Source organism: Lagenorhynchus albirostris, chromosome 3 (genome assembly GCF_949774975.1).
Source record: "Lagenorhynchus albirostris chromosome 3, mLagAlb1.1, whole genome shotgun sequence".
Lineage (NCBI taxonomy): Eukaryota > Metazoa > Chordata > Mammalia > Artiodactyla > Delphinidae > Lagenorhynchus > Lagenorhynchus albirostris.
In genome coordinates this window covers 69,485,431-69,506,981 of record NC_083097.1, presented here as the reverse complement: position 1 = coordinate 69,506,981, position 21,551 = coordinate 69,485,431, and the positions used below count along the sequence as shown (strand labels likewise).

The window sequence follows — 21,551 nt, the reverse complement described above, 5'->3', positions numbered from 1 at the left end:
AGGAATGCTTCTGCCTTAGGATCTTGGCTGTTTCATCTGCCCCAAGATCATCCCCACATGATTACGTAGCCCTACTCCCTCAACTGTTTCAAGTCTTTGCTCAAATGTCACCTTCTCGCTGGGGCCTCCTCTGAACATCCTATTTAAAAGTTGACCTCCTCCAGAGTGCTTTCCTAACTTCTGATTATCTCTTGTGGATTGTTTAGGTTAGCCTCCACATGCCCTCAATGTACTTCCCTTTTGGATAGCCCTGTCTGTCGTGTCTCCTTTAAATCTTGTCGGAAAGGGGCGGAGCTAGGGCCGAGGCTCACAAAAAAGGAGGAGCGTGTCGGTTGGCTACGCCCATTTGATTCGCGGGCCGTGGTCAGAGACCCCGCGAGACTTTCTCCTAATCCGCTCCGGAAACGCGATTGCGGACGGAATTACCACGTGACCTTGACGTCGCGCCCGCGCCGACCGGCCTGAATCCTTGGGCTTCCGCGGGATCCTGGTGGTGGTTTAGCCGCTTTACGTTCCAGTTTTGTGCCGTTGGCGGTCTTGTCTGCAGACTCCCTGGGCCTTGCCTCCGACTTCAGCATGTACCACAACAGTAGCCAGAAGCGGCACTGGACTTTTGCTAGTGAGGAGCAGCTGGCGCGATTGCGGGCCGACGCCAACCGCAAATTCAAATGCAAAGCTGTGGCGAACGGGAAGGTGAGGGCTCCGGCTGCCGCCCTTCTCCCTCGAGCTCTATAAACTCTTGCCCGTCCCTCTCCCCCGGGACTTCCCGCGCACCTCCCTCCCACCTCCTGTGCGCGGCGTGCGTTTATCTGTTTAATAAACAGTGAGCACCTTGCTAGGTGCAGTGGGTACGGAGACGGACAAGGCCATCCATCCCCGTAATCGAGTGGCAGACAAATAACCAGTAACATGGCGAAGAAGACTTTGTAGCATGCTAATGTAGTGGGGGGAGGCTTTTCTTAGTGCCTGTTGTGGAGATGATGGGGAGAGGACTTTCCCGGTGGACAGAGCCACAGGTGCAAAGTAGGAGGCCAGAAGTTTCAGGGTTGGTCCCCGGAATGCTCATGATTGTGTGTGGCGGAAGCTGAGTATTTGTGCATGAAAGGTTGGAGAAGGTAAGCAGGGAACTTGTAAGCGGAGGTAAATAGTTTGAACTTTGTGATGGAGGAATAGGGAAACCTTTGAAAAATTTTAGATGGGAAATAAACCTTATCAGAGTCTGTCCTAGAAAGAGCTTTATGGGAAGGAATGGATCGACTGGATGGGGGCAGGGTGGAGGCAGGGGCATGAGAGACGGTTAGCACAAACCAATTGACCACAGATGGTTTGCACTATGTGGTCTGTCAACCACGTCCTTCCTGTTTTACTTTTACCTGGAAGTCTCGTCTGTTTCATATCACTTTATTTTTGTGCTGCACAAAGTAGTGCATATTGTGCTAAATTCTAAGTATTTAGCAAGTGTTAGCTCATATAATCCTCATAACTACCCCATGAGGTAGATACTATTATTATCCTTGCATTACATCTTAGGAAACTACAGAGAGGTTGAATAACTTTCAGGCTATATTGCTGGTAAGTGGCAGAGCCAAGATTTGAAAACATGGAATCTAGTTTCAGCATTCCTTCTGTAAACCACAGTGCCATGCTGTCTCAAAATTAGCACCTGTGTTAATTTCCTAGGAAACTAGGAAAAATAACTCCATAAAAAAATTACCACAAACTGGGTGGCTTAAAACAACAGAAATTTATTGTTTCACAGTTCTGGAGGCTAGAAGTCTGAGATCAAGGTGTTGGCAGAGTGGTGCTCTGTGCAGCTTCTTTTCCTCTTCCAGCTTCTGGTAACTCCAGGTGTTCCTTTGCTTGTGGCAACTAACTCCGGTCTCTAGCTCCATCTTTACATAGTGTTCTCCCTGTGTTTCTCTCTCTTCACATGTTCTTCTTATAAAGCTACCAGTCATATTGGATTAGGAGCCCATTCTACTTCAGTAGGACCTCATCTTAACTAATTACATCTGCAGAGACCTTATTTCCTCCCATTCTGAGTACTGGGGGTTAGGACTCAACATACCTTTTTTGGTAGTCCGTAATTAAACCAATAACAGCACCAAATAGATATTTGTTGTAAAATTGTAGTACTTATCAACCGTGTAGTGTATTCTGTAGAGATTTTATAAAGATGGAGAAGAGTTAATGTGTTAAGGGTCAAAATTATCCTTGAGGCACTTGTTGATTTTTACCTCAACCTGTGTGACTTAATAACTGACTGAGAAAGGGATATTGTCCAACCATTGACAATGTGTATCTTCTTTTTGATTTATAAATAGTGACATCAAATCTGTGAACGTATGCACACACTCCTCATGATTGCTTATACATTAGTGAAGCAAATATTCAGCCGACATTCCGAGAAATTATGCAATTACAGTATAGTTTTAGTTTATTAAATGTTTTCTTAAAAGCTATTTTGTGTAATATTAGCAATTCTATAAAGAGAAAATGAGGTGTGGTATATTTCCCTTTGGTTGGAGATATAAACTTAATCTAGAAAGAGAAAAAAATATTAAGATTATCTAATTAAATTTTTGTTGTAACTTCTGACCCAAAGGTTCTTCCAAATGACCCAGTCTTTCTTGAGCCTCCTGAAGAAATGACGCTCTGCAAGTATTATGAGAAAAGATTATTGGAATTCTGTTCGGTGTTTAAGCCAGCAATGCCAAGGTCTGTTGTGGTAAGTTATAGTGATGAAGTATAATGTCCTTTAGCTAACTTACGAAATCTGTCTTCTTACAAATATTTAAATCAATTTTCTATCCACTTAAAAATGCACCTGAGTTATATATTTATATAAATATATAATTTATGTATTTAAGTTTTGTCACATATTTTTCAATAAAGGCATTAAATTATGAATTCCTATGTTGTATCTTACACAGTGTTTCAAGAATCATTCCATATCTAAAGAATTTTGAGGTCGGCTAGATAGGTCATGACATACTCATTTTATATAGAAAGAAAAAATCAAATTACTTTCCCTCTAGGTTCTCATGTGGTTGTTTCAGATGTGTGGTTCTGAGGACCCTATTTCTGTGTGTGTGTGTGTGTGTGTGTGTGTGTGTGTGTGTGTGTGTGTGTGTGTGTGTGTGTGTGTGTGTGTGTGTGTGTGTACTGTGGTGCGGTAATGGTGAGGAGAAACAGGTAGTTAGAACTTTTTGGCTATATGGATTTGTGTATGCTGTCCCTGTAATTGTTCCTATTGTGTGTGTTTTGTTGTTTTAATTGCAGTATATTTGATTTGCAGTGTTGTATTAGTTTCAGGTGTACAGCAAAGTAATTTAGTCACACATATACATATATCCTTTTTAACATTCTTTTCCCATATAGGTTGTTACAGAGTACTGAGTAGAGTTCCCTGTGTTATACAGTAGGTCCTTGTTGATTATTTTATATACAGTAGCATGTATATGTTAATCCTAACCTCTTAATTTATCCCTCACCCCCCACCTTTCCCCTTAGGTAACCATAAGTTTGTTTTCTAGGTCTGTAAGTCTATTTCTGTTTTGTAAATAAGTTCATTTGCATCATTTTTTTAGATTCCACATATAAGTGATATCATATGATATTTGTCTTTCTCTGACCTACTTCACTTAGTACGATAATCTCTAAGTCCATCCATGTTGCTGCAAATGGCATTATTTTGTTCTTTTTTGTGGCTGAGTAGAATTCCATGGTATATATGTACCACATCTTTATCCATTCATCTTTCAGTGGACATTTAGGTTGTTTCCATGTCTTGGCTATTGTGAATAGTGCTGCTGTGAACATAGGGGTGCATGTATCTTTTTGAATTATAGTTTTGTCCAGGTATATACCCAGGAGTGGGATTGCTGGATCATATGGTAGCTCCATTTTTAGTTAGTTTTTTTTTTTTTTTTAAAGAGGAGAGTCTTATAACACAGCGGTCCCCAACCTTTTTTTTTTTAAGATGTTGGGGGTAGGAGTTTATTAATTAATTAATTAATTTTTGCTGTGTTGGGTCTTCGTTTCTGTGCGAGGGCTTTCTCTAGTTGTGGCAAGCGGGGGCCACTCTTCATCGCATTGCACGGGCCTCTCACTGTCGCGGCCTCTCCTGTTGTGGAGCACAGGCTCCAGATGCACAGGCTCAGTAGTTGTGGCTCACAGGCCTAGTTGCTCCGCGGCACGTGGGATCCTCCCAGACCAGGGCTCAAACCCGTGTCCCCAGCATTAGCAGGCAGATTCTCAACCACTGCACCACCAGGGAAGCCCCCAGTTTTAGTTTTTTAAGGAAACTGCATGCTGTTCTCCACAGTGGCTGTACCAATTTACATTCCCACCAACAGTGTAGGAGGGTTCCCTTCTCTCCACACCCTCTCCAGCATTTATTGTTTGTGGATTTTTTGATGATGGCCATTCTGAGTTGTGTGAGGTGATACCTCGTTGTAGTTTTGATTTACATTTCTCTAATAATTAGCAATGTCAAGGATCTTTTCATGTGCTTTTTGGCCATCTGTATGTGTTCTTTGGAGAAATGTCTATTTAGATCTTCTGCCCATTTTTTGATTGGGTTGTCAGTTTTTTGGATATTGAGCTGCACAAGCTGTTTGTATATTTCAGAGATTAATCCCTTGTTGGTTGCTTCGTTTGCAAATATTTTCTCCCATTCTGATGGTTGTCTTCTCGTTTGTGGTTTCCTTTGCTGTGCAAAAAGCTTTTCAAGTTTAATTAGGTCCTATTTGTTTATTTTGTTTTGATTTTCATTACTCTGGGAGGTGGGTCAAAAAAGAAATTGCTGTGATTTACATCAAAGACTGTTTTGCCTGTTTTCCTCTAAGAGTTTTATAGTGTCTGGTCTCACATTTAGGTCTTTAATCCGTTTTGAGTTTATTTTTGTGTATGGTGTTAGTGTTCTAAATTTCATTCTTGTACATGTAGCTGTCCAGTTTTCCCAGGACCACTATTGAAGAGACTGTCTTTTCTCCATTGTATAGTCTTTCCTCCTTTGTCGTAGATTAACTGACCATAGGTGTGTGGGTTTATTTCTGGGCTTTCTATGCTGTTCCATTGATCTATGTGTCTGTTAGTGTGCCAGTACCATACTGTTTTGATTACTGTAGCTTTATAGTATAGTCTGAAGTCAGGGAGCATGATTCCTTCAGCTCCATTTTTCTTAAGATTGCTTTGGCTGTTTGGGGTCTTCTGTGTTTCAATACAAATTTTAAGATTTTTGGTTCTAGATCTGCAAAAACTGCCATTGGTAATTTGATAGGGATTGCATTGAATCTGTAGATTACTCTGGGTAGTACAGTAAGTCCGCTACATATGAACCTTCAAGTTGTAAACTTTCAAAGATGCAAACGTGCGTTTACATGTCCAATCACATTAAGTTAGTTCACATGTCTGGCATACATTGTCATATGTGTGCATCCTCTACAAGTGGTTGTGCTTTTGTGTACTTTACAGTACAGTACTGTATAGAGTACAGTGGTACAGTATCTTTATTTCAAACCCAGGATGTCCAGAAGCAAGCGAAAAAGCAGTGGAGATGTAACTGGTACTACTGTACTTTTCAAGGCACTGTACTGTAAGATTAAAAATTTTTTATTTTTTGTTTGTTTTTTATGTATTATTTGTGTGAAAAGTATTATAAATCTATTACAGTATAGTACTTATATAGTTTCCCAATCGTGTTAGTTGGGTACCTAGGCTAACTTAATTGGACTTATGAACAAATTGGACTTATGAACGCACTCTGAATGGAACTCATTCAGATGTAGGGGACTTAACTGTGCAGTCATTTTGACAATACTGATTCTTCCAATCTAGGAACATGGTGTATCTTTCCATCTGTTTGTGTCATCTTCAATTTCTTTCATCAGTGTCTTATAGTTTTCAGAGTTCAGGTCTTTTGCCTCCTTAGGTAGGTTTCTTCATAGGTATTTTATTCTTTTTCGTGTGATGGTAAATGGGATTGTTTTCTTAATATCTCTCTGATCTTTCATTGTTAGTGTATAGAAATGCAAGAGATTTCTGTATATTAATTTTGTATCCTGCAACTTTACCAGTTTAATTGATGAGCTCTAGTAGTTTTCTGGTAGCATCTTTAGGATTTCCTTAGTATCATGTCATCTGCAAACAGTGACAGTTTTACTACTTTTCCAATTTGAATTCCTTTTGTTTCTTTTTCTTCTCTGATTGCCGTGGCTAAAACTTCCAAAACTATGTTCAGAAACAGTGTCGAAGGTGGACATCCTTGTCTTGTTCCTGATCATAGAGGAAATGCTTTCAGCATTTACTTTTTAACATCCTCTATGATGTTAGCTGTACGTTTGTCATTTATGGCCTTAACTATGTTGAAGTATGTTCCCTTTATGCCCACTTTCTGGAGAGTATTTATCATGAATGGGTGTTGGATTTTCTCAAGCTTTTTCTGCATCTATTGAGATGATCATATAGTTTTTATTCTTCAATTTGTTAATATGGTGTATCACACTAATTAATTTGCAGATATGGAAAAATCCTTGCATCCTAAGATAAATCCCACTTGATGATGGTGTATGATCTTTTTAATATATTGTTGGATTCAGTTTGCTAGTATTTTGTTGAGGGTTTTTGAGTCTATGTTCATCAGTGATACTGGCCTGTAATTTTCTTTTGTGGTATCTTTGTCTACTTGTGGTATCAGGGTGATGGTGGCCTCATAGAATGGGTTTGGGAGTGTTTCTTCCTCTGCAATTTTTTGAAATATTTCTGAAGGATAGGTGTTAACTCTTCTCTAAGTGTTTGATAGAATTTGCCCGTGAAGCCATCCTGTCCTGGACTTTTGTTTGTTGGGAGTTTTTTAACCACAGTTTTAATTTCAGTGCTTGTGATTGGTCTATTCATATTTTCCTTTTCTTCCTCGTTCAGTTTTGCTTGATTTTACTGTGCAAAGAATCTGTCCATTTCTTCTGGGTTGTCCATTTTATTGGCATATAGTTGCTTGTAGTCTTTTCTTATGATCCTTTGTATTTCTGTGGTGTCCATTCTAACTTCTCCTTTTTCATTTCTAATTTTATTGATTTGAGCCCTTTCCCTTTTTTTCTTGATGAGTCTGGCTAAAGGTTTATCAGTTTTGTTTATCTTTTCAAAGAACCAGTTTTTAGTTTCATTGATCTTTTGTTTTCTTCATCTCTATTTCATTTATTTCTGTTCTGATCTTTATGATATCTTTCCTTCTGATAACTTTGGGTTTTGTTTGTTCTTTCTCTAGTTGCTTTAGGTGTAAGGCTAGGTTGTTTATTTGAGATTTTTCTTATTTCCTGAGGTAAGATTGTATTGCTATAAACTTCCCTCCTAGAACTGTTTTTCCTGTGTCCCATAGGTTTTGGATCGTCATGCTTTCGTTTTCATTTGTCTCTAGGAATTTGATTTCCTCTTTGATTTCTTCAGTGATCCATTGGTTGTTTAGTAGCATATTGTTTAGCCTCCAGGTGTTTGTGTTTTTTACAGTTTTTTTCTTGTGGTTGATTTCTAATCACAGCATTGTGGTTGGAAAAGATGCTTGACATGATTTCAGTTTTCTTAAATTTATCTAGACTTGCTTTATGTCCCATCATGTGATCTATCCTGGAGAATGTTCTGTGTGCACTTGAGAAGAATGTGTATTCTGCTTTCAGGTGGAATGCTCTAGAAATATCAATTAAGTCCATCTGGTCTAATGTGTCATTTAAGGCCTGTGTTTCCTTATCGATTTTGTTTGGATGATCTGTCCATTGGTATAAGTGGGGTGTTAAAATCCCCCACGATTTCTCCTTTTCTGGCTGTTAGCATTTGCCTTATCTATTGAGGTGCTCCTGTGCTGGGTGCATATATATTTACAATTGTCATATCTTTTTCTTGGATTGATCCCTTTATCATTATGTAGTGGTCTTTTTTGAATCTTGCAACAGTCTTTATTTTAAAGTCTGTTTTGTCTGAGTCTCGCTACTCCAGCTTTCTTTTGATTTCCATTTGCATGGAATATCTTTTCCCATCCCCTCACTTTCAGTCTGTATGTGTCCCTATGTCTGAAGTGGGTCTCTTGTAGACAGCATATATATGGGTCTTGTTTTTGTGTCCATTCAGCCAGTGTGTGTCTTTTGGTTGGAGCGTTTAATCCATTTACATTTAAGGTAATTACTAATATGTATGTTCTTATTGCCATTTTGTTATTGTTTGGGATTTTTTTTAAGCTGTGTACTCTTAGATGGAGTTTAAATATTTTTTAAATTAATTATTTATTTTTGGCTGCATTGGGTCTTCGTTGTTATGTGCCAGCTTTCTCTAGTTGCAGCAAGCGAGAGCTACTCTTGTTGTGGTGCACGGGCTTCTCATTGTGGTGGCTTCTCTTGTTGCGGAGCACGGGCTCTAGGCACACGGGCTTCAGTAGTTGTGGCACACGGGCTCAGTAGTTGTGGTTTGCGGGCTCTAGAGCGCAGGCTCAGTAGTTGTGGTGCACGGGCTTAGTTCCTCTGTGGCATGTGGGATCTTCCCGGACCAGGGATTGAACCCATGTCCCCTGCACTGGCAGGCAGATTCCTAACCACTGCACCACCAGGGAAGTCCCTGGGATTGTTTTTATAGGTCTTTTTTCTTCCCTTCCTCTTTTGTTCTCCTCTCTTGTGATTTTATGACTACCTTTACTGTTGTGTTTGGATTGCTTTTTCTATTGTAGATTTTTGGTTTGTGGTTACCATGAAGATTTGGTATAGTAGTCTACACACACACACACACACACACACACACACACACACAAGATTAAGTTCCTGGTCTCTTAATTTCAAATGCATTTCCAATATCCTTCATTTGTATTCTCCGCACAATTGCTACTTTTGATTTATGTGTGGATGATTTCCTACCTTTATGTTTGCTTTTACCAGTGAGCTGTCCCATTTGTAATTTTCTTGTTTCTAGTTGTGGCCTTTTCTTTTCCGATAGAAAAGGCATTCTTTTGGCATTTTTTGGAAAGCTGGTTTGGTGGTGCTGAATTCTTGTAGCTTTTTCTTGCCTGTAAAGCTTTTGATTCCTCTGTCGAATCTGAACGAGAGCCTTGCTGGGTAGAGTATTTTTGGTTGTATGTTTTTCCCTTTCATCACTTTAAATGTATCGTGGCACTCCTTTCTGTCCTGTAGAATCTCTGCTGAAAAATCAGATGATGACCTTATGGGGATTCCCTTGTATGTTATTTGTTGCTTTTTCCCCCTTGTTGCTTTTAATATTTTCTCTGTCTTTAATTTTTGTCAGTTTGATTAGTATGTGTCTCATTGTGTTCCTCCTTGGGTTTATCCTCTGTGCTTCCTGGACTTGGGTGACTGTTTCCTTTCCCATTTTAGGGAAGTTTTCAGCTATAATCTCTTCAAATATTTTCTCAGGCCCTTTCTCTGTCTCTCCTTCTGGAACCCCTATAATGCGAATGTTGGTGGACTTAAATGTTGTCCCAGAGGTCTCTTAAACTGTCCTCATTTCTTTTCATTCTTTTTTCTTTAATCTGTTCTGTGTCAGTGATTTCCACCATTCTGTCTTCCAGCTCACTAATCCACTTTTCTGCCTTATTTATTTTGCTATCGATTCCTTCTAATGTATTTTTCATTTGAGTTAAGGTATTGTTCATCTGTTTGTTTGTTCTTTACATTTTCTGGCTCTTTGTTAAACATTTCTTGTGTCTTGTGTGCCTCCATTTTTTTTCCGATCTTGGATCGTCTTTACCGCATTACTCTGACTTTTTTTTCAGGCAGATTACCTGTCTCCACTTCACTTAGTTGTCCAGCTGGGGTATTATTTTGTTCCTTTGCCTGGATTTGTGTATTTTTGTTGATAGAAAATTAAACTGAAATTTAAAAGCTGCAAGATTAAAAAGGGGGAAAGGTGTATAAAATATTTTTCTCTTATCTCACAGATTTGTTGTGAATATCAAATATGAAAGTTTTGTCTTAAGTGAAAGTAGATCATACATTTTAAAGTTATACCAAGTGAATAATTTATGGCCCAGAAAAGAATAAACTCCTAGAAAATATTCTCCATTTTTATAGTTGAAAAAACTGAAGTATATTGAAAATACCAAGTCCAAAAGTATTCATAGTGTTTTCTGTTTTTTACTGGACCTTTTATCTAAGAGACCTGATTCATGAAAAATTTTAGATGTGCTTGCTTTCTATTTCCAGATTTGATCTTAGTCTTTTCTGATAAGAAAACAGTAACACAAGGTGGTAGGTTTAAGTGATCTTTTCAGATGAAGAAACTGAATCCTTGAATGAACTTCTTTGTGGAATTTGTCTTTATATAACTTGCTTATTTATAACTGTTTTGGTTTTTGTTTCACATAAAATGACAAAACTAAACTTTTAAAATATTTAAAAAGAAATGTATTTTTTTCTATTCTAAAGTAGATAAATATTTATTTCATTGGTTCTAGCCAAATGAAATAGTTTTTAAAAAAGTACAAGCAGACCTTGGTTGAAAACAGCCCTGTCCCTTATTAGATTTGTGACCTTGAACAAGTCAGCTAACCTCATTGATATTCAGTTTCTTCTTCTATAGAGATAGCAGTACCTCACCAAGCTGTTATAATTAAAATAAGATGATAGTTTTATACTTGGCACAGAGTGTGGCACATGGGGTGCAGTCAGTAAATGGTAGGTGCTGCTTCTCCTGTTTGGTGTGGCAGCCGGTTAGATCACAGAACCAGAGTGGATTTAGAGAGAAGGCTCATTGCCCTGACCATGTTATTCTGCCAGTATTTTACTAAATGGACTGCTTAAGCTGTGATCATTTGTATAAATTATACAAATATATATAATTGTGTAACCCCCCCCCCCCACATTTTTAAAATTAAGCCAGTGACCATAGGAAGGATAAGCCAGGATAGGTGGGGAAGGACAACAAAGGCTTGGCTGTGGTTTTTCTGTTGTAATTTATCACAATTTATTTTGACTTAAGAAGTAATAAGTTTTGGGGTTTTTTTAAGGTGACTTTTTCAAAGAAACCTTGGCATAAATAAGTTTTTTTTAAAATACAAAATTTAACTTGTATGTGTGAATAGGTTCTGATAATATATGTATTTTTAATCTTAGGGTACAGCTTGTATGTATTTCAAGCGCTTTTATCTTAATAACTCAGTAATGGAATATCACCCGCGGATAATAATGTGAGTATAAGTCTAATTTATTGATTTTCATTTAAGAAGACTTTTATACTCGTTGAGCATGTGTGTGTGAAAAAATGACTTCCTAATAAAGGGTAATTTAGACTTTCATTCTATTCTGAACTTAAGATCCCTCCTGATACTCATTAATATACCTGTATAATTCTTCCTTCCCTGTAATACTGATGGCATCAGTTTTGGCACTTGTCCAAATTCAAATTCTGTTTTTCTTAAACTGGCTTCCATAATATCCCTTTCTGTTAGCTGAACTTGTCTTCGCCCATTTGCTCTGAGAATCATTTACGGTAACTCCTCTTCCTGTACATCCCATCAGTTTACAAGTCCTATAGTTCCATAGTCATTTCACTTGAACAAAGGTCTGTTTTGTTTCTGCCCTCTGCTAAGCACTGTGCTTATCATTAAAAATAAGAATGAAGTTAGTATGAGACTCATCAAAGAACTTGCTGTCAATCGTGCTGTCCCTGTATATTTTCTCTTTTTCATTTCCATTTCTACCAGTCTAGGTCAGGCCCTTCTTACTTCCAGTCTTTGTTTTTGTGGTAATCTTATTACTACTAATTTCTCACTCTGAAATTTATGTAGTAGCCATGAGAGTTTCATAGGTTTGTTCCTGAGGTAATAATCCCCTATTTAAATGTCCTTGGAGACTTCCACTGACGGCTTTCCATAATGTTTCTTTAACACCTTTCTTCTCAGGCCCATATGTACATATGTGTGTACTATTTTTTTTTCTCTTCCATCTATATTTCATGATGCTGAGTACCCTTATTCTTCAGTTATTTTGTTTTTCCAGATACTTGGGCTGAACTATATAAAACTGGCATTAAGTTACTAATGATTGAATGCTGTGGCACTGTTATACAGTTCAACCTAATTTTTATAGTCTCCGTATGGATAAAAAGATTAAACAGGAAACTCTTTTTTTAAATCAATTTCCTTAGTTGTCTAGTATAGTCATTTGTGAATATTAGGCAATTTTAGAACATATTTTAGAAATATTTTGGTATTTCTCGAAGTATATACATATCCTTCCCCTTATTTTTTCCTCTAGGCTCACTTGTGCATTTTTGGCCTGTAAAGTGGATGAATTCAATGTGTCTAGTCCACAGTTTGTTGGAAATCTGCGGGAGAGTCCTCTTGGACAAGAGAAGGCACTCGAACAGATTTTGGAATATGAACTACTACTTATACAGCAACTTAATTTCCACCTTATTGTCCACAATCCTTATAGACCCTTTGAGGGCTTTCTCATTGATTTAAAGGTAATCTTGCTGACTAAAGTAAACTGGTGGAGTAAACTCCTTTGCTATTGTTCTTTAACCAAAATAATCAAAATTTTTTTATAACTAGTAATGATCCTAATTGTTACACAGTTAGCTTGCTAAAATGTGTTTGGCCTGGACTTCTAGGGCAATGGTTCTCAAACTTCAGTGTGCATCAGAATCACATGGAGGGCTTATTAACTGAGAGTGTCAGACTGTAGTTCTTGAGCTTCTGATCTAGTAGATTTGCAAATACTCGTCCAGGGACCATAATGAGGACAACTGTAATGCTTTTAAAGACTTCAGATAACTCTTCTAACTCAAGTATACTGTCTTGGATCTTCATACATACAAAATTCTTAATTTTAAACTACAAGATTGCTAAGTGACTTCTATTTTTAGGGCATTGTGAACTGAAGTCAATATGTGGGCATCAAAAATAACAGTAAATAAATGTTTTGTCAGAACATTGACAAAAGCAGCTTGTTTTGTTTTGGCCCTGAAGAAGGACTTTAGATAGTGTGAGTTAAGTGAACAGAAGTCAAAAACTGGTTCATTCATCTTGAGTGGCCAAATTTGGGTGCCTTCTATATGTCAAACATGGTGCTTGAGGATGTAGTCAAGAACAAGACAGGAACAGCCTCCCCTTCATAGGCCTTACAGTCTAATGGGAAAGACAATCGTATAGTCAGTGTGCTAAGTGTTAACAGAAGGGGAAATACAGGGTACTTTAGAAGGAGATAGCAGATTGAGAAGGGGAGACAGTTCTGAGAAAGTGTAATTTGAAGTAAAATTCAGAGCAAGAGTAGGGATTGGGTGGTGGAAGAGCATCCCATTCAGAGAGACTCTTCTGGTCAAAGGCCCAGACTTAACAAACCATGGTGTACTAAAGAACCTAAACAGAACTTAGAGGTAAATGGGGAGGACTGCCACGGAGTGCTGCCTGAGTGGAAGGCAGAGTGTAGACTGTGGAGGTAACATTACAGATTTTGAATAGAGCAATGGGATGCCAGTGAAAGGGTCAAGTCTGATGAGTGACGTGATTAGGTTTGCAGCTATAAAAAACATGTTGGCAAACTCATGCATCAGCCTGCGTCAGATGTTTATTGCACACCTGTATGTGTCAGGCATAACGTGCAGAATGGATTCGAATGGATGAAGGGATACCAGTTGGGATGCTGTTACAGTAGTTCAAGCAGAAAGACAGTGGTTGGTTTGACTCATGAAGTGGTAGTGGGTACAGAGAGAGCTTCTTGGGCTTTAGAATCAGTAGAGCTTGAGGAATGATTGCGTACAGAGAGCGAGGACAGTGGAAGAACCCCCAGGTTTCTGGCCTGAGCGTATTGGTGGATGGTGGTACACTTATACAGAAAACAGTGGCACAGGAGAGATTTATTGATGGTGGTGGGGTAGGGATTTGATGAATCTGGTTTGGGACATGATGAATTTCCATTGCTTGCAAGACATTCAGGTTGGTACATATTTGTGTCTGGAGGCCAGAGAAGATGGCTAGGCTGGAGGCATAGATTTGGGCATCACTGCTGCCCCAGGAAGATTTAAAGTGGATTGGCCATAAGGACCATTTAAAGGGTAGCTAGAGAAAAGTAAGAAGCTAGTAAGAAGACTGAAGAATATCCAAAGAGGTAGGACTTTTGGAGAAGTGAAGGGAAGTAGAATACTTTTAGAATATGATCGGGGAAGCTCTCCAATCCTGCACAGAATTCAGGCAAAGTAAAAGTTGACATTTGCTAGATTTAGTGCCAGAAAGGTGACTTCTGATCTTGGTGAAATTAGTCTTCTTGGAGTGTGAAGGAAAAAAACAGATTGGAGCTGGTTGGGGAATAGAAGGTGAGAAAACAAGTGTGTATAACTTGGATTAAACAGCTTGTCTTTGAAGTGGGAAAAGAAGATGGGATGATTGAGAAGATGGGGGAACTGCTAGAAGTAGAAGAAAGGAACAGTTTTTTGTCATGTTTTGTTTTGCATGAGAAACTTTAGAACACTAGTAGAGAAAGCTTAATGGAACATGTGTAGCTCAAGTTTTCCTTTGGAGTGTGGTAGAAGGGCCTGGCATGGGATTTTGAAGCAAGGTAGAAAAACTGGCTATTTCTCTTAACGGAGGGAAAGAGGAAAGCATGGGTGAGGATAACGTTATGTTTGGGGATTTGGCCATAGCAGGAAATACAGTGTCTTTGTTATCAACAGAGACCATTTTCTGAGAGCAGTGGAGTTTCTGAGAATTATCAAAGATATTGAGTCAGGTAGAAAGTGTTTAACATCATCACTGAAAAATGGGAGAATACATTTTCTGTGGAATATTTTAGCTAGGCAGTGTTGAGAGCCTTGTTGAGATCAGTGAACTTGAATTTATAGTAATATTACCAGACCTGTTGGTTGTATTGTTTTCTCTAGCAGCACCCAGAAATCTGGGTATAGTTGCAAAGCAGAAGGTTGGTTGAATTCGACCACTATTGAAGTTTTGCTGGAAATATGTTGGCAGCATACTGGGGCAGGGAATGGAAGAGGGAAATGAGAACCAGTGGACACTGGTGAGTAGAAGCAAGTATAGGGATAAGGAACCAGAGGTCCTGAGGAGGAAGTCAAAGAACAGCTGTGAAGTAACTGAGCAAAGGGAATGCTGGGTCAGAGTAGAATGTTGGATTTGTCATATCAGAGGTCAGGCATTTTGGGATGACAAGACCTGTGTGTGAGTGTACAGTTGACTCTGGCTATTTTGTTTCAGGGTATAGAAAAGATTTCTTACTGCTTTGGGACTTGAATGTAGATATCTGAAATATATCTGAGGGTTTAGGATTTAGGGTTCATTTTAAAGGGTAAGAATGGTTAGAAAATAGGGGATCATCCATATTTCTTGGGCGTATACTAAAAATAGTTCTGTAATCAAACCAAGATTCATTTCCCAAAAGTAAACTTTTAGTAGAAGGAATTTCAAATCAAAATGAGGTGGTGCTTTGGTTTCTAAATGTGATCTTACAGGAGTTACTAAAAGTATCCTGTGTTAAGCACTTTCTGGTTTATAGGAATAGTTTTGTACTGTTATTACTCCATGAGACTCTCAGAAGTGATAACATTTGCAAACTTTCTTTCTAGACTCGCTATCCCATGTTGGAGAATCCAGAGATTTTGAGGAAAACAGCTGATGACTTTCTTAATAGAGTTGCACTGACGGATGCTCACCTGTTATACACACCTTCCCAGATTGCTCTGACTGCCATTTTATCTAGCGCATCCAGAGCAGGAATTACTATGGAAAGGTATTATTTTGTGTTTTAACTTAGATTAGACTCAGTCCCTCAGTTTATTCCTTCCTGGAGTACCAAGTTTTTAAGTAAGGTTCACTTTGTAACATTAGTCCTTCATATCTTCTGTGGTTGAGGGTTGTTGAGGGCAGCTGAGGGAAGAAATGGAATCACCTTTTAAGGAAATATTTAAAAATTCAGTAAAATATTTTTGAGCTAAGAGGATCCATTTATGACTGAAGTAGAATTAAATCAGGTGATCCTCAAAAGACTGATAACAGCTATCAATATATGGCAAATTTAGAAGTTTTATGAACTGGTAAGCAGCATGAGTGCAACAAATACGTCTGCCTTGTTTTATCATTAATCTCCTGCTGTGGAGCATGTATGGCACATGGAATTCAGTAAAGATTTGTTGAATGAATAATACTTTAGGGAATGTCCAAATGAATCTTAGTGAGCTACAGATACTAATAGCTGATACATAAGTGCGCACTGAGAACCAGGCTCTGTGATAAGCACTTTACATGAATTAAATTCACTTGATTCTTACGATAATATCTTGTGCGAAGGTTAATTACATATCTATTATATTCATTTATAACTAACTCAAGCACAGGCTAGCAGTAAGTTAGACTTTAAAAATCTTCACATTTAATTTCTTTCTAGCGATTTCATTTCTGTATACCTTCAAAGCTCTGCTTGATTCATTCATAGAAATAGCTGAGGAGGAAAGATGATAAAACTTTCTGAATTTAAACTTTTCTGCATGTTTGTAATCCCTCGTCTGTAATTTCATAATCCATTGATACAGTGGCAGGAAACATGAACAGATGTGATTTAGTCTTTATTCAACTGAATGGGAATGGTTTTAGGTTTCTTTGCAGAAATATTAATGTTACTGATTACATGATACTGCCCCAGAATATCACTGAAGTATTTCACATTTCATGGTATATACACCATGTTAAGTTTCTAAGACATGAATAATTCTGAATTTCAAAACAAATCCAAGATAAAGGATTGTGGGTTTGTATTTTGTTTAATTTATGGTATGACTCTTCTGTATAAACATAGCTCACCAACTGTATATAAGTATATACATTTAATCCCAAAGTGATCTATACCTACATTTATTTACTAAGCAAACCTTTATGGAGGTTTTTTTTTTACATTGCCTTCTATGTACCATGCACTGTACTATACTGTAGAAATATAAGAATGAGCAAGCTATCCTTGTAGGAAGGGTGGCCATACAAATTGATACCTATGGAGTTTGCGGGTTATGGAGCTTCCATAGTGTAAGGGAAAAAGCCTCTTTTTCACAATTCAAACAACCAGTTGTTTGCTTAATCTGTTTAAGCATTGTATCTTATGCAGGTATATGCTAATTTTTCAGTGGTGAGATTTTTCTTATGTCAGTAGAGAGGGATGAAGGATCCTAAGGTCCAAATTAGAGTGTATTTCATCTTAGAAGTTTAGTTAGTTATAATTTCAGATAGGCAGGTGAAAGTGAAATTGTGGTACCTTGGGCTCATTGCAAATTGAATACACTTTTGTTGCATTCCCAGGGACTATAGACATTTGGGCATTTTTTTCCCTTGAGGAAATGCTTTCAAATCATTTTTAGCTTCTGAAATCCTTTGCAACTTTTGAGATACATGGAAACTGCCTTTATATTTATTACTGATTTCAAAAGGGGGGAGTCCTTGTGCTGTTGTTATATTCTGAATGAGGCTTTAAGATTATTAGTCATAGAATGTTACACTGTTGTTGATTAGAGGTTTCTTCTTTTTCATTGGATTTAGAGCTTTATTTTGCATCTCCTAGTTTGACTTCTTAGGTAGTGAAAAAAAAAAGATGTCAAAAGTGTGAGGAGTTTTAGGGAGAAAAGTGAAAGGAAAAAACTAATTGTTATTTTGAATTACTGATAACAAGAAATGTATTAGTTGTTAGGGGAGGTATTTTTATTTATTTATTTTTTTGCGGTACACGGGCCTCTCACTGTTGTGGCCTCTCCCGTTGCGGAGCACAGGCTCCGGACGCGCAGGCTCAGTGGCCACAGCTCACGGGCCCAGCTGCTCCGCGGCACGTGGGATCTTCCCGGACCGGGGCACGAACCCGCGTCCCCTGCATAGGCAGGCGGACTCTCAACCACTGCGCCACCAGGGAAGCCCTAGGGGAGTTATTGATTTCCATATCTAAAATGAAACTCCCACAATAGACGATGAAGATGTAACAGCAAAGGTAGTTATCAAAACTTTGTAATGTAGTTTAAATGATTTTGATAGTTTAAAAGACATACAGCAACAAAATTTCTTAAAGAATCGTCTTTCTAATTTTTGTAATTTTATTTCACCCAAGAGAAAAATTAATAGCTTTTTTTACATTCATGTTTGAAAGATTACGTTGCCTTGAGAATCTGTTCACTTGGGCTTTTATCAGTTATAGATCAAGTTCAAGTATATAAAACCTCAGAGTAACTAAAAATTTAAAAATAGAAATTACATTTTTATACTGTCATTTGTTCCAAGAAAACAGATAATTGGGCTTTATGTACATTTATGGAATAGTATTAACACCTTTGATCTGGACTTGATGCAAAAAAGATGTAATAGATTTGTAAAGCGTGGGGTGATGTTCTTATTGGTTTGAATACCTGTTTGTCCCAAGAAGAGCAATTATAGTTAACATGGACTTGATATTAAGGGGAGAGAGAATCCTTACTAGTGCCAGGTTTTAGCTCTGCTGCTACCTGACTTTATTCATAACTTCTCTGTCCCTGTGACTCAGATTCCTCACCTGTAAAATGAGTGAGATTAAACTCATAGGTCTAAATATTAAACACTTAACATTAAAAGTATTGAGTATTGCTCCTGTTAGTTTCATATCATTTTTTCTCTGAATATATTATGGAAATTAAATTAACTTGAACATTAAGCGTTTTGAATCTAGTATAAATTGTAGTAAATCCTTAAGACTGTAAGAGATACAGATTATAGTTTAGCAGAGTTCAAAGTATTGTTATTTAACAGTTTTAAAGTAAATTTATTTAAAAACTGATCTTGATGAAATGAACATGGAGGAAAATAATTTATGATGTCATATTTTCTCAAGATGCTATATGTGTTCAATAGATTTAAATTTTTTTCCTTTCTTTTCCAGTTATTTATCAGAAAGTCTGATGCTAAAAGAGAACAGAACTTGCTTGTCACAGTTACTAGATATAATGAAAAGTAAGTAAAACAGAACACTTTATAAAATACTCTTCTATCACAAAGCTACTTTCTAAGTAAATAACATCCTGGTATTTAACTTGAGATAACAGATTATTGTTTAGATTTACTTACATTGAATTACTGTATCATGGAGGCATGAAGGATACATTGGTGAAGAACAAATAGAAGGTACATGAAAGAAAGTAGTTTTTACACAGAACTTTTTAGGAAAGTGAAAATATAATCAGATTCAGAAAGGATTGAGATTCAAAACAGGGTCCTTTTAAAATATACCCAAATATGATGAGCACTGAAAAAGATCTCAGGGAATTAAAGCCTAATTAAATTTGAAACTTCCATTTTGTAGGTAAATTAGCTTTAACTAGTTAATATGTGTCATTTGCTAGTTCTGCCAGTATTTTGAATTTGGCCCAATGAAACTGATTTCAGGCTCTTGGGCTTCAGAACTGTGGGAGAATCCATTCTGTTGTTTTAATAAGCCTTACTAAGTTTGTGGTAATTTTTAATAGCAGCCTCAGGAAACTAACACAGCTCCTCACAACAAAGAATTATCCAGCCCAAACTAGTGTCAATGCTGAGAAACACTGTCTTAAGGTTTTTTTTTCTTCTTTCACTTTTTAAAAATATAGTTGGTTTACAATGTTGTGTTAGTTTCAGGTGTACAGCAAAGTGATTCAGATTCCTTTCCATTATAGGTTATTACAAGATATTGAATATAGTTTTCTTAGCTGTACAGTAGGTACTTGTTGAGTCAGAACCTCCACTAAACTGGTTGGCTAGGTTAGCCAGTCCTTTCCATTTTCATACTTGCTCATGTCACGCTGCATGCTCATGGCTACTAGACTACTCGTTAGGGTTAAAAACAGTGTGTTTGTTTCCAAACCTTTTGTGCCAATGTTCTTGTTAATAAAATCTGTGGTTTAAATACTGAATAAACCAATAAAATATGAGATTGAATATCTTGATCTTGGATGACAGGGAGTACTTCTTACATGTTTTATGTTTCAAAAGTCAACATGCTTCAGGGTGTGGAAGTATCATTTCTTATTTCTTTCCTTGAAATGATCTTTGATGCCTTCCCTCTTTGAGAAAAATGGATTTGTGATTTATGAATCATAAGGTAGGTTTTCAGTTATACCACTAGAGGGTTCACTTCCAAAGCTAACTGCAGTTTGGCCATAGACATTTGGATCAGGGAATTTAGTAGGTAGAAGAGGTCTTAAAGGTAACTCACTGTGCTCATTTTATAGCTGACAGTTTTATTACTGATTTTGTCTCAGTATCTTTATTTTATTCCATTTGTTTTAGTACAAAATAAGAATCGCTCTTGATAAAACACTCAGAGCTTTAGCGATATTAAGGTATCTTATTCATCATTTTTCACACAAAGATATTGTCCTAAGGGTGTTAAGTCACTAGTATTAATTCAGTTGCAAACACTGCTTTATTTGCATTATGAAATAAGTCACTCATTTGGAGCACGTGGCTGGTTAATAGTAAGCCCTGGATCTCTCATCATTTCCCTAATAAATCTTGACATGTTTTTACTAAGCATCTTCCCTTCATTACATGTTATGTAATAATGGTTTTCTTTGTAAATAAGTAGTACACTCTTGGCCTACCATCTGTAGGATAGAATCTTATGAATCTGGTGGGTGGCAGGGAAGAAAGCAAAAAGTGACCATGGTAGGATTTAAAAAAAATACTGACTAGTAGAGCATGCTTATCTTCAGGCTGTACATGATGTGGGCTAAGCAGCAGACAGCTATAATAACTTGAACTAGAAGTATGGTGTTCAGTGGATTTTAATGTGGAACAGTATTAATCCTGGTAAGAATAATCCCATTTCAAGAGTGTTTTTTGTTCCCAAAACTAGATGGGAAAACATCATTCAACTCCCTTTTGAGAACAAGGCTTTTTATTATCTGGTATAAATCCTTTTTTTATCTCCACATAGGTATGAGGAACTTGGTAAAAAAATATGAACCACCCAGACCTGAAGAAGTTGCTGTTCTGAAACAGAAGTTGGAGAGATGTCACTCTGCTGAGCTTGCACTTAACGTAATTACGTAAGTAGATGTGAGACTGTTAATTCGAGAATAGATACAATTGTTACTGTCTCCAGCTTGTCTTTAAATTACTTAATTGGTAAATGTTTGCTCATGTGGGGAAAACTGACTTACCCATTAAATCAGATTTTTTTTATTGACTGGAGATTTCTAACAGGATTAAACACGAGATAATAAATTACGAATTTCGCTTTCATAGTACGTTCTGCTCCTGCTATGACTAATGTGTTCTTTGGCTTGTGGGCCCTGTCCTGTTCTGTTACTCCTTGTGGGGTCCCGTGGGCAGTTTTCCTAGGGAATTCCTGCACCTCTTCTTGCCCTTTTAATCTTTCGGTTCTCTGTAGGTCTGGTATCTCCTCTGAAGAACAAGTATACTGTTCCACACTTATTTCTGTTAGCTAGGGTGGGGAAACTTGGCATATTTTCTCTCAGTGGTAACTTTATATTGAAGACAGAACCAATAGGAAAATGTGCTGTTCGATCTCTTCTTGCAGCCGTAAGGAACACTGTTAATGTGTCTTACT

The 21,551-nt window shown here is 37.5% G+C and overlaps 1 protein-coding gene across 9 annotated transcripts in view; it reads left to right on the top strand.

Moving 5' to 3' along the window:
- The first annotated feature begins 445 nt into the window (after window positions 1–445).
- Window positions 446–21,551, top strand: part of CCNH (cyclin H) — a 40,876-nt gene continuing 19,770 nt past the window's right edge. For all 9 annotated transcript variants that reach the window (XR_009539529.1, XR_009539527.1, XR_009539524.1 and 6 more), the window contains exons 1-7: window positions 446–693; window positions 2,606–2,728; window positions 11,106–11,179; window positions 12,249–12,459; window positions 15,571–15,734; window positions 18,885–18,955; window positions 20,916–21,027. Coding sequence is in view for 2 of the 9 variants with exons in the window: in XM_060143241.1 (XP_059999224.1) it covers window positions 577–693; window positions 2,606–2,728; window positions 11,106–11,179; window positions 12,249–12,459; window positions 15,571–15,734; window positions 18,885–18,955; window positions 20,916–21,027 (872 nt within the window). In the remaining 7 variants the exon portion in view is untranslated. The remainder of the gene's footprint in view (window positions 694–2,605; window positions 2,729–11,105; window positions 11,180–12,248; window positions 12,460–15,570; window positions 15,735–18,884; window positions 18,956–20,915; window positions 21,028–21,551) is intronic.